We start from the raw sequence: 12176 nt of genomic DNA on the forward strand, positions 1-12176 counted from the left end.
GACCACATGACGGCTCTAGAGCTGTGGATTGACTCACTGTGGAGCATCTGCGATGCTGAGGAGGTCGTGGATAACACGTTTAGTGAACTGGTCACACCGCAGGTTAGAATTGTTCTGTTCTAACGTATATCAGTGTGAGTGTGAACTTTCCCAGTGTGGATCAGTGTGAGTGTGAACTGTCATTCTGTATATCAGTTTGAGTGTAAACTACCCCTCTGTGGACCAGTGTGAGTGTGAACTCTCCTAGTGTGTGTGTGTGTGTCTGTGTGTGTTTGTGTGTGTGAGTGTCTGTGTGTGTTTGTGTGTGTGTGTGTCTGTGTGTGTGTGTCTGACCCAGTGTGGATTGGTGTGTGTGTCTTATGTCTTATGATTCACAATTATCTTCAGCCAGAAGCGCTGAGTGGAAGATCCATCTTGGCCTCCTCCAGAGATCCCCAGCATCACAGATACCAGGCTTCAACTAATTCGATTCACTCCACGTGGTATCACTCCACTAAATACTGCAGGACCCTGACAACATTCCGGCAATAGTACTGAAGATGTGTGCTCCAGAACTCGCCCCTCCCCTAGCCAAGCTGTTCCTGTACAGTTACAACACTGGCATCTCCCCAACAATGTGGAAAATTGGTTTGTCACTTATTGGAGATGCTCATTGTCTCCTTATGAAACAAGTGACGTTTTATAAAACTGGTTGTCTCTCTAAGTCTGCGAGATTTGGGTGTCCAGGAAGTAGTGATGGAGGAACTTCAGCTCCTGGCATTGGCCTACAGGTACATGATGCTTGTGGATGAACAACATGACCCTGACACCAGAATAGTACAGAAAGAGTCAGGTCATAGGCGGGTAAAGAATCGTGATAGTGAAAGAGCCTGTGCAGTCAGGAGGACAGACTGTTCTCTACAGCTGTGATCAGGAACCCCAAGGGTTATGTTGTCTGCCTGGTGTCAAGTTAAGGATACCTCTTTACGCAGAGAGTGGTAAGGGCATGGAATGCCCTACCTGCTAATGTAGTCAACTCAGCCACATTAGGGAGATTTAAACACATATTCAAAAAATGAACACATGGATGATTTTGGGATAGTGTAGGGGGACAAGCTGAGAGTAGTTCACAGGTCGGCGCAACATCGAGGGCCGAAGGACCTGTTCTGTGCTATTGTTCTATGTTCTGTGTTCTATGTTCTGGAAGAGGAGCTTGAATTGGAGGGCAGAGGTTGGCGGAAGAAGTGGTCAATCTAGTTGTCATGGTCCACATGGGAACCAGCGATCTAGTTAAATCCACAACCGATGTTCCTGCTAACTAGACAGCTGAGTACAAACACTCAAAGAGTGGTGTGGGAATAAGGGGTTTCAATTCATGGGGCACTAACATCCGTGTTTCAGAAAGGAGCTGTTCTTTTGGGATTGGCGGGGTGGGGGGGGTGTACCAATTTCCTTGTCAAGTATATAATTATGGCTCTGAACATGGCTTTGTACTATCAGAGGTGGGAGGAGGATTAATGGTGCTATCAGAGTGTTTGGATTGAGGGAAAGGCCAGGACAATGGAACAGTGTAGTGACGGTGTAAAGACAGCCAGAGTGAGACAGGAAGGGATGGAGAGTCGAACGTTAACTGCACATTAATGAATGAAATGGTAGTGAAAAAAAAAGTTATTTCTCTGAATGCATAATGCATTTATGGCAACAGTCAGTAAGCACAAGGGAGAGAGGTTTATAACCTCCTCCCCTCACCATTCCCTTTCCGAACAGTTGTTGAAAAGAGTATTAAACAAGACGTTATTGGAACCTGTAATGAAATCAATATAATAATCTTTCATATAAACAAGGACAGTTAAATGGGTAAGGGAGGCCTGAAAGATAAGTTTGAAGAAAGCTTTTGTGGTAGTTTCCTGAAGCAATAAGTTATGGAACTGAATCGGGATAAGGCTATCTTCAATCTTGTATTGTGTAAACTGGCTGAATTAATTAGTAATGTCACATAGAAAGTAGTAAATATAATACCATTCAACTTGATACTAAGTTTGAAAGGGAAGTATTCTAATCACAAACAAGAAGCTTAAACTTAAAGCTAATTATATAGTTATGAGTGGACACATGGTTGATTAGGTAAATGGACTAAAAGGCATGATAAGACCATAAGACCACAAGAAATAGGAGTGGAAGTAAGGCCATTCAGCCCATCGAGTCCACTCCACCATTCAATCATGGCTGGTGGGCACTTCAATGTCACTTACCCGCACTCTCCCTATATCCCTTAATTCCTAAAAATTCAAGTATTCAATAAACACATTCCATTGAGAAACAAGAATTCAGCCATACCTATCCACGATTGACTCAGGAAGTCAAGGATAGTATTAGATTGTTAAGAACAATAGCATGCATGCCCACAAAAAAGACCCTGAGCTTCCAGTTGCCCACCACCTAAACACCCCACCCTGCTCCCTGGCCAATATCTCTGTCCCAGGCTTGCTGCAGTGCTCGAGTAAAGTTCAGCACAAGCTGGAAGAACAGCACCTCATTTGTCACTTGGAGACCCTGCAGTACTCAATATTGAGTTCAATAACTTTCGGGCTTGAGCTGTCCCATTGTCTTACCCCAACGCCCACAACACCAGGCCTTGTGAGAACATAAAAACCGAAAGAAATGCAGATGCTGCAAATCAGAAACAAGAACAGAAGTTGTTGAAAAAGCTCAAAAGGTCTGGCAGTGTTTGTGAAGAGAAACCAAAGTTGAAGGGTCACCAGACCTGAAACGTTAACTTTAGAGTCATAGAGTCATAGAGATGTACAGCACGGAAACAGACCCTTCAGTCCAACCCGTCCATGCCTACCAGATATCCCAACCCAATCTAGTCCCACCTGCCAGCACTCGGCCCATACCCCTCCAAACCCCTCCTATTTATATACCTATCCAAATGCCTCTTAAATATTGCAATTGTACCAGCCTTCACCACATCTTCTGGCAGCCCATTCCATACACGTACCACTCTCTGCGTGAAAAAGTTGCCCCTTAGGTCTCTTTTATATCTTTCCCCTCTCACCCTAAACCTATGCCCTCTAGTTCTGGACTCCCCGACCCCAGGGAAAATACTTTGTCTATTTATCCTATCCATGTCCCTCATAATTTTGTAAACCTCTATAAGATCACTCCTCAGCCTCCGACGCTCCAGGGAAAACAGCCCCAGCCTGTTCAGCCTCTCCCTGTAGCTCAGATCCTCCAACCCTGGCAACATCCGTGTAAATCTTTTCTGAACCCTTTCAAGTTTCACAACATCTTTCCGATAGGAAGGAGACCAGAATTGCATGCAGTATTTCAACAGTGGCCTAACCAATGTCCTGTACAGCCGCAACATGACCTCCCAACTCCTGTACTCAATACTCTGACTAATAAAGGAAAGCATACCAAACACCTTCTTCACTATGGAGGAGAAAGTGAGGACTGCAAATGCTGGAGATCGGAGCTGAAAATGTGTTGCTGGAAAAGCGCAGCAGGTTAGGCAGCATCCAAGGAACAGGAGAATCGATGTTTCAGGTATAAGCCCTTCTTCAGGAATCCTGAAAAAGGGCTTATGCCCGAAACATCAATTCTCCTGTTCCTTGGATGCTGCCTGACTTGCTGCGCTTTTCCAGCAACACATTTTCAGCTTTCTTCACTATCCCATCTACCTGCATCTCCACTTTCAAGGAGCTATGAACCTGTACTCCAAGGTCTCTTTGTTCAGCAACACTCCCTAGGACCTTACCATTAAGTGTATAAGTCGTGCTAAGATTTGCTTTCCCAAAATACAGCACCTCGCATTTATCTGAATTAAACTCCATCTATCACTTCTCAGCCCATTGGCCCATCTGGTCAAGATCCTGTTGTCATCTGAGATAACCCTCTTCGCTATCCACTACACGTCCAATTTTGGTGTCATCTGCAAACTTACTAACTGTACCTCTTATGCTCGCATCCAAATCATTTATGTAAATGACAAAAAGTAGAGGACCCAGCACCGATCCTTGTGGCACTCCACTGGTCACAGGCCTCCAGTCTGAAAAACAACCCTCCACCACAACCCTCTGTCTTCTACCTTTGAGCCAGTTCTGTATCCACATGGTTGGTTCTCCCTGTATTCCATGAGATCTAACCTTGCTGATCAATCTCCCATGGGGAACCTTGTCGAACGCCTTACTGAAGTCCATATAGATCACATCTACTGCTCTGTCCTCATCAATCTTCTTTGTTACTTCTTCAAAAAACTCAAATAAGTTTGTGAGACATGATTTCCCATGCACAAAGCCATGTTGACTATCCCGAATCAGCCCTTGCCTTTCCAAATACATGTACATCCTGTCCCTCAGGACTCCCTCCAATAACTTGCCCACCACCGACGTCAGGCTCACTGGTCTATAGTTCCCTGGCTTGTCTTTACCACTCTTCTTAAACAGTGGCACCACGTTTGCCAACCTCCAGTCTTCCGGCACTTCACCTGTGACTATCGATGATATAATATCTCAGCAAGAGGCCCAGCAATTACTTCTCTAGCTTCCCACAGAGTTCTCGGGTACACCTGATCAGGTCCTGGGGACTTATCCACCTTTAACCGATTCAAGACATCCAGCACTTCCTCCTCTGTAATCTGGACATTTTGCAAGATGTCACCATCTATTTCCCTACAGTCTATATCTTCCATATTCTTTTCCACAGTTAATACTGATGCAAAATATTCATTTAGTATCTCCCCCATTTTCTGTGGCCCCACACAAAGGCCACCTTGCTGATCTTTGAGGGGCCCTATTTTCTCCCTAGTTACCCTTTTGCCCTTAATATATTTGTAAAAACCCTTTGGATTCTCCTTAACTCGATTTGCCAAAGCTATCTCATGTCCCCATTTTGCCCTCCTGATTTCCCTCTTAAGTATACTCCTACTTCCTTTATACTCTTCTAAGGATTCACTCGATCTATCCTGTCTATACCTGACATATGTTTCCTTCTTTTTCTTAACCAAACCCTCAATTTCTTTAGTCATTCAGCATTCCCTGTACCTACCAGCCTTCCCTTTCACCCTGACAGGGATATACTTTCTCTGGATTCTTGTTATCTCATTTCTGAAGGCTTCCCATTTTCCAACTTTGATTTCTCTGCACAGATGCTGCCAGATCTGCTGAGCTTTTCCAGCGACTTCTGTATTTGTTTCTTATTACATGGTCTGCTATTCCACAGAACCCATTGTTAGCCACTAACGGTCACCATTAACAGCTATTCACCCTCCCAGCGAAATTGTTATCCGACTCCTTTATCTGTCTAACTGTTCTCTTTTCTTGGGCTTTATCCCCACCTACCATCTACTCCTTACCCCTTCCCCCCAACTGCATATAAATTGACATTTTCCTAGCTACCATCAGTTTGGAGGAAGGGTCACCCGATTTCTCTCCACGAATGCTGCCTGACCTGCTGAGCTTTTCCAGCAATCTTTATTTTTGTTTCTGATTTACAGCATCCACAGTTCTTTTCAGTTTTTATTGAGCAATTATGAGGATTGGGAATTAAAAAATCATAAAAAAGGTCAACAAAAAAACCTGACAAAATGGAAAGGAAATAGAAAATAACAGTAAACCAGCTGAAAAATGTAAAAACGAAGAGCTTTCATAAGCATCTATTAAGGAAGAGAGTAATCTCTCCTTCAAAGCAGAGATAAGAGAAATTAGTGACAGAGAAATTAAACAAATATTTTGTGTCTATCTTCTCAGCAGAAGACATCAGTTTCCAGTCAAAACCAAATATTAGAACATAGAACAGTACAGTGCAGAACAGGCCCTTCGGCCCTCGATGTTGCGCCAACCCGTGAACTATTCTCAGCTCGTCCCCCTACACTATCCCAAAATCATCCATGTGCTTATCCAAGGATTGTTTAAATTTCCCTAATGTGGTTGAGTTGACTACATTAGCTGGTAGGGCATTCCACGCCCTTACCACTCTCTGGGCGTAAAGAACCTGCCTCTGACATCTGTCTTAAATCTATCACCCCTCAATTTGTAGTTATGCCCCTTCGTACAAGCTGACATCATCATCCAAGGAAAAAGACTTTCACTGTCTACTCTATCTAATCCTCTGATCATCTTGTATGTCTCTATCAAATCCCCCCTTAGCCTTCTTCTTTCCAATGAGAACAGACCCAAGTCTCTCAGCCTTTCCTCATAAGACCTTCCCTCCAGACCAGGCAACATCCTGGTAAATCTTCTCTGCACCTTTTCCAATCCACATCCTTCCCGAAATATGGGGACCAGAATTGTACAGAATTGTTCATTTAGAGGTGGAGACAAAAAAAACAAGAGTAAAGAAATTAAAGTTATTCGTATCAGCAGGTAAAATGTATTGGAGAAGATTAAGAGACTAAATTCTGACAAATACCCAAAACCCAGGATCTCAGGGATCTAAACGAGATAGCTGCAGAGATAATAGACATGATTTTCCACAATTCCTTAGGTTTGGAAATAACCCCACCCATTTTTAAGTTGGCATTTTGAAGTTTTTAAGTTTTCAAAAAAGAGGGAAAGATGCTAGAAACTATTAGTAACGATGTCTAATCACTGCACATAGAATACTATACATGATGAGTACAAGTCAACATAGTTTAATAAAAATTATAAAAGGGAAATCCTATTTTATAAATTTATCACGGCTCTTTGGGGATGCAACCAGTAAGGTGGAGAAAAGGAGGACCAGTAATTTTCACAAAGTGTTTGATAAGGTCCATATAAAGATGAATGCTCATGGAGGGGGAAATGATATATTAGCGTGGTTACAGGGCCGGTAAACTGAGAATAGGAATAAATTTGGCATTTTCAAGGAAAAGATTAATTCTGAAGAACAGTTGAGTTATCTCTCCCATGCCCTGACCCGCAATTCTAACTCAACCAACATCACAAAAGGAAAGGATCTTTCGTGGTCATTGTCACATTGCTGTCCGTGGGATCTTGCTGCGCGCAAACTGGGCTGCGGAGTTTCCTATATTACAACAGCCGCCACATTTAAGAAGTTCGGCTGGTTGTGAAGCGCTTTGGAACGTCCTACATTTGTGACGGGCGCCACATCAATGCAAGTCTTTAGCTTCCAAAGGAAAGGCGGGGCGTGAGGCCGAGCAGCGGCGCGCTTTCAAGGAGTCAGCCCTGGTACGACGGGCCGATTGACCTGGTTCAGTGGATCAGTGGTGCTGGAAGAGCACAGCAGTTCAGGCAGCATCCAACGAGCAGCGAAATCTAGCTGTTAATGGGCAAAAGCGCTGCTGCCTGAACTGCTGTGCTCTTCCAGCACCACGAATCCAGTATTTGGGTTTTCAGCATCTGCAGTCATTGTTTTTACCTGGTTCAGTGGTGCGGCTGGAAGAGGGGGAAGAGGGTGAGAGAGGAATGGCTGTACTGTGGTACCGTTTGTGTCCGCTTGATGGGAGTGTTGATAGTGAGTGATCAGCGTTCACACACACACACACACACACTGACACTGACAGAGTCAGGTCAAAACAACAACACGGGCTACCACCCACATTGGCTGCTGAATACTCCATCCCTGGAAAGCTCTCTCACTCAGCACCGATGTGTTACACTTTTAGGCAGCACAACGCACTTGACCAGACTGTCATGCGGAGCGGTAATGGCCAGGTATCTGTGAACGATGGGTTCCAGTCTGCTCATGTCCCTCCAGTTACAGTGGGTTCTGATGGATTGGGATTAGGGACTGAAGCAGGAGCCGTGACAGTCCCGGAATCACTGGCGGATGGTACACAGAGCTCATTCCAAACACCGACTGGACCCCGTTCCCTTTTACTGGACTGGGTCCTAGCTTGACTCAGAGAGAGATAACCACACCTCTACTTTATTCCCTCTCCTCAATCCCTCTCTCCTTCAGGTACCCTCTCCTTCACTCTCCCCCTCCTCCTTTACTCCCCTTCTTCTTCACTCTCCCCCTCCCCTCCTTCACTCCCTCCTCTCATTCACTCTCCCCCTCCCTTCCTTCACTCCTCCTCTCATTCACTCTACCCCATCTCCCCTCCTTCACTCCCTCCTCTCATTCACTGTCCCCCTCCCCTCCTCCCTTCCTTCACTCCTCCTCTCATTCACTCTCCCCCTCCCTTCCTTCACTCCTCCTCTCATTCACTCTCCCCCTCCCTTCCTTCACTCCTCCTCTCATTCACTCTACCCCTCCCTTCCTTCACTCCTCCTCTCATTCACTCTCCCCCTCCCTTCCTTCACTCCTCCTCTCATTCACTCTCCCTCTCCCCTCCTTCACTCCCTCCTCTCATTCACTCTCCCCCTCCCTTCCTTCACTCCTCCTCTCATTCACTCTACCCCTCCCTTCCTTCACTCCTCCTCTCATTCACTCTACCCCATCTCCACTCCTTCACTCCCTCCTCTCATTCACTCTCCCCCTCCCTTCCTTCACTCCTCCATTCACTCTCCCTCCCCTCCTCCCCTCCTTCATTCCCCCATTCACTCTCCCCCATCGCCTCCTCTCTCTATCCCCTCTGCTCCTTCACTCCCTCTCTCATCACTCTCGCCCACCCCCAATCTCCTCTCCCTCGCTCCTTCTCTCCCCTACCATTCACTCTCCCTCTCTCCTTCACTCACTCTCGTATTTACTCCCACTCCTTCACACTCTCCCCCACTCTCCCTCTCTCCTTCAAACATCCTCTCCTTCACTCTCCCTCTCTCCTTCACTGTCCCTCTCCTTCACTCACCCTCTCCTTCACTCTCTCCTCCCACACTCCCTCTCTCCTTCAATCATTCTCTCCTTCACTCTCCCTCTCTCCTTCACTGTCCCTCTCCTTCACTGTCCCTCTCCTTCACTCACCTTCTCCTTCATTCACTCTCTTCATTACTCTCACTCCCCCTTTACATGCCCAACCTTCACTCTCCCCTTCCTGCCCTCTGCCCATTTCCTTCACTCTGCCATTCACTCCCCTCTCCATCGCTGATCTCTGTCCTTTCTCCCTTCCTCTCATTCACCCCATTCACTCCCTCTCCTTCTCCTCCATATCTTCTATCCACCCCTGTCTCTCTCTCTCTCTCTCCCTCACTTACATCTCCATTTCCACACCCTCCCATCCTCTCCTCATCCCTCTGTGCCTCTCTCTACCTTGTCCTCTGCCATACCCTATCTCTGCCCCTTACTCTCACTGTCTCTGTCTCTGTCAGTCTCCCATCTCCCTGTCTCCCTCTCTTCTGCTCCCCCTCTCCGGCTCACTCTCCCTCCCTGTCTCCCTCCCTGTCTCCCTCTCCCTTCCCCTCTCTCCCTGACTTCCTTTCTTCCCAGTTTCCCTCTCTCCATTTCCCTGTCTCCTTCTTCCTATCTCCTCCTCCCCATCTCCCCCACTCCCCATCTCCTTCTCTGTCCCTATCTCTCTCTCTCCCCTACGCTATGTCTCCCCCTTTCCCTTTTTTGCCTCTCTCCTTGTCTCCGTCTCTCACTGTCTCTCTCCCCCACTTGCTTTCTCTCCCTTCCGCTCTCCCTATCTCTCTCCCTGTCTCCCTCTCCAACCTTCCCCGCTCCCTATCTTTCTTTCTCCCTGACTCCCTCTTTCCCCACTTCTCCCCCTCTGTTTATCTCCTCTCCCTCCCTCCCCCTTTCTCCCTCTCCCTCTTTCCTTGTCTCTCTCTCTTACCCCTCCCTGTCTGCCCCCATCTCCTCTATCCTTTTCCCTCCCCCCATATCTCTGTTCCTGTCTCCCTCCCATCTCTCTGTCACCCCAACACCCCTCTACCTATTTCCCTGTCTCTGTCTCCGTCTCCCTCTTTCCTATCCCCATCTCTCTCTATTTCACTTTCCTCATCTGCCTATCTCCCTCTCCCCACCCTCTCTCCCTATCCCCCTCCCTCTCCCTCTGTCTCCCTATCCCCCTCTTCCTCTGACTCTCTGTTCCCTTCTCCATATCCCCCTCTTCATCTCCCCCTCTCCATCTCCCCTTCTGTCTGTCCCCCTTTCTCTCCCTCCCTCTCTCCCTACCCTCCTCTCCTATCTCCTCACGCTCTCCCCTTCTCCCTACCCCCTCCCCCTCCTTCCCTAATTCCCTCCTCACTCTCTCCCTTTTCCCTATACCCTTTTCTCCCTATCCACCCCTCAGTCTCCCGCCTTCTCCCTAACCCCCTCCCTCTGTCTTCCTCTCCTCCTCTTCTCCCTATCCGCCCCTTAGTTTCTCTCTCCTACTCCCTATTCCCCCTCTCCTCTCTCTCTTCCCCCTTCTCCCTACTCCCCCTCTCCTCCTCCCTCTGTCTCCCTCTCTCTCTCCTACTCCCAATCCCCCTCCCCTCCCTTTGTCTCTCTCTCTCCCCTTTCTCCCTACTCCCCCTCTCCTCCTCCCTCTCTCTCCTACTCCCAATCCCCCCTCCCATCCCTCTGTCTCTCCCGCTTCTCCCTATTCCCCCTGTCCTCCTCCCTCCCTCTCTCCTACTTCATATCCCCCTCTCCCCCCTTCCCTCCCTTCTCCCCTCTCCCTCTCCAAAATCCCCCTCTCTCCTGGTTCCCCCTCCCCGCTCAGCCTCAGGAGCGGACGGGACGGCAGTTGGGGGGGGGGGGGAAGTGGGGGTGTTGGGTGTGTGGCTGCCCCGGGATAGAAGGAGCCGGAGAGCGGGCCGAGTGGAGGACGGGGCGGCCTGTGGAGAGTGAGTTGGATTCACACCTGGCAGCGCGGCACTGAGCTGTGCCCGTGTGTCACTGACTTCCCATCCCTGGGAACATCCGCGACTGGAGAGAGAGAGAGAGAAAAAAGATGCGGCAACTTAGGGAGGTGTTTAATTGTCTTTTAACCTGATGGAATATTAACTGGGATCTCTATTGGATAATGAGAATCGCGGTATTCCTGCCACCAATCCGTTCTGTAGCCCGGGGACTGGAAGTGAGAGAGAGAGAGAGGTGATAATGAAGTGGGGCTCTCTCTCTCTCTCTGGCTGAGAGGTTACAGATTTGCAGGACTCTCCTGAACTCGCTTCCCGAGTCTGTTGGAGGGAAACCGCGTGGGGAGCGGCCACTGTTGTGGCGCTTTGCCAGTCAAGTCTTCCCCGCCTCTATATAGACATACTCCAGGCTAGGAGTGTGCAGGAAATCATTCAGCTCTCTCTCTCTCTCTCTCACACACACACAGATATATATATATGTACGCACAGACACACACACACACAGGCAGACAGACACACACACACATACTGCAAGACATCTCCTCAATATCACAGACATCTCGTATGTGTCTCTGTCCTCAGGATCCCTGTTTAGTTAAGAACGTGCAATAAATTTTTTGAGTTTTTTTTTGCAAGGTGGGGAGGGAGAGAAGTTTATTTCACTCCCCTCCCTCCCTCACTTCCCTCCCACTCTCACCCTCTTCTGTGTTTTTTTTTGTCGCTGTTGCCCTGGTTTTCTCAGGATGTTTTGGGAAGGTTTGGAACTGGTCTCTGCTATAGCCACAGCGACTGCCTGCCTGGTCTCTCTGCTCCTGCTGCTGACTGTCTCCAGGCAACTTTGGCAATTCCGTTGGACTGCGAGCCGTGACAAAAACTGCAATCTGCCGATTCCTAAGGGCTCAATGGGGTTACCCCTCATCGGAGAGACTTTTCATTGGTTAGTAGAGGTGAGACTGATTCATCCACTTGTACATTCTCTCTGTCCGTCTGTCTGTCTCTGTGCGTCTCTTGGTCAGGGAGTGGGGACTTGTGTCATTTTCAAACTGGTCATATTTGGAAAAGATAATATTGGACATCTCCAGGCATGTGTGGGACTGCGCGGTTGCTAACTCTTGTTTTAAAACGTTTGCCGTGACCTCGCTCTTAAGAATGCGCAAGTTTTCGAAGTTATCAGGGGCAGCGGGCTAAAACTTGGCCCCCCCTCTCCCTGAATACTATTTTTGGGAGCTCGGTCCTGGCGATCTGAACGGTTTCACTGGGACTGGATGGAGGATTTGGAGCACCGTCTAACCATCGCTCAGAGACGGACCGTTGTAAATATTAAGCAGCGTGGTAACTGGAGCAGCAAGAGGCTGCTGTGTAACTGGCCTTAACCCCCTGACTGTTGTTTGACCCTGTCAGCACACTGACCTCCGGGAAACGTCCCACTCAGGGGATCGCAGGTCGACCTAACTCCCCCTCCTTTTAAAAACAGGTTTCTCTCTCACTCTGTCTCCCACTGCCCTCCTACCCTAACAGGTGCTACCAGCA

General features: G+C 48.0%; 1 protein-coding gene across 2 annotated transcripts in view; it reads left to right on the forward strand.

Moving 5' to 3' along the window:
* cyp26b1 (cytochrome P450, family 26, subfamily b, polypeptide 1) overlaps nucleotides 1–12176 on the forward strand; it is a 55020-nt gene that overhangs the window by 13001 nt on the left and 29843 nt on the right. The window contains exons 1-2 of one of the 2 annotated variants that reach the window (XM_072577891.1): nucleotides 10579–10634; nucleotides 11389–11593. In XM_072577891.1, the coding sequence (XP_072433992.1) occupies nucleotides 11390–11593 (204 nt within the window). In that variant the 5' untranslated portion in view covers nucleotides 10579–10634; nucleotide 11389. Of the gene's footprint in view, nucleotides 1–10578; nucleotides 10635–11388; nucleotides 11594–12176 lie in introns of those variants that run through there. The other variant, XM_072577901.1, reaches the window with a different exon arrangement.

The sequence above is a fragment of the Chiloscyllium punctatum genome, chromosome 1, assembly GCF_047496795.1.
Source record: "Chiloscyllium punctatum isolate Juve2018m chromosome 1, sChiPun1.3, whole genome shotgun sequence".
Taxonomy (NCBI): Eukaryota; Metazoa; Chordata; class Chondrichthyes; order Orectolobiformes; family Hemiscylliidae; genus Chiloscyllium; species Chiloscyllium punctatum.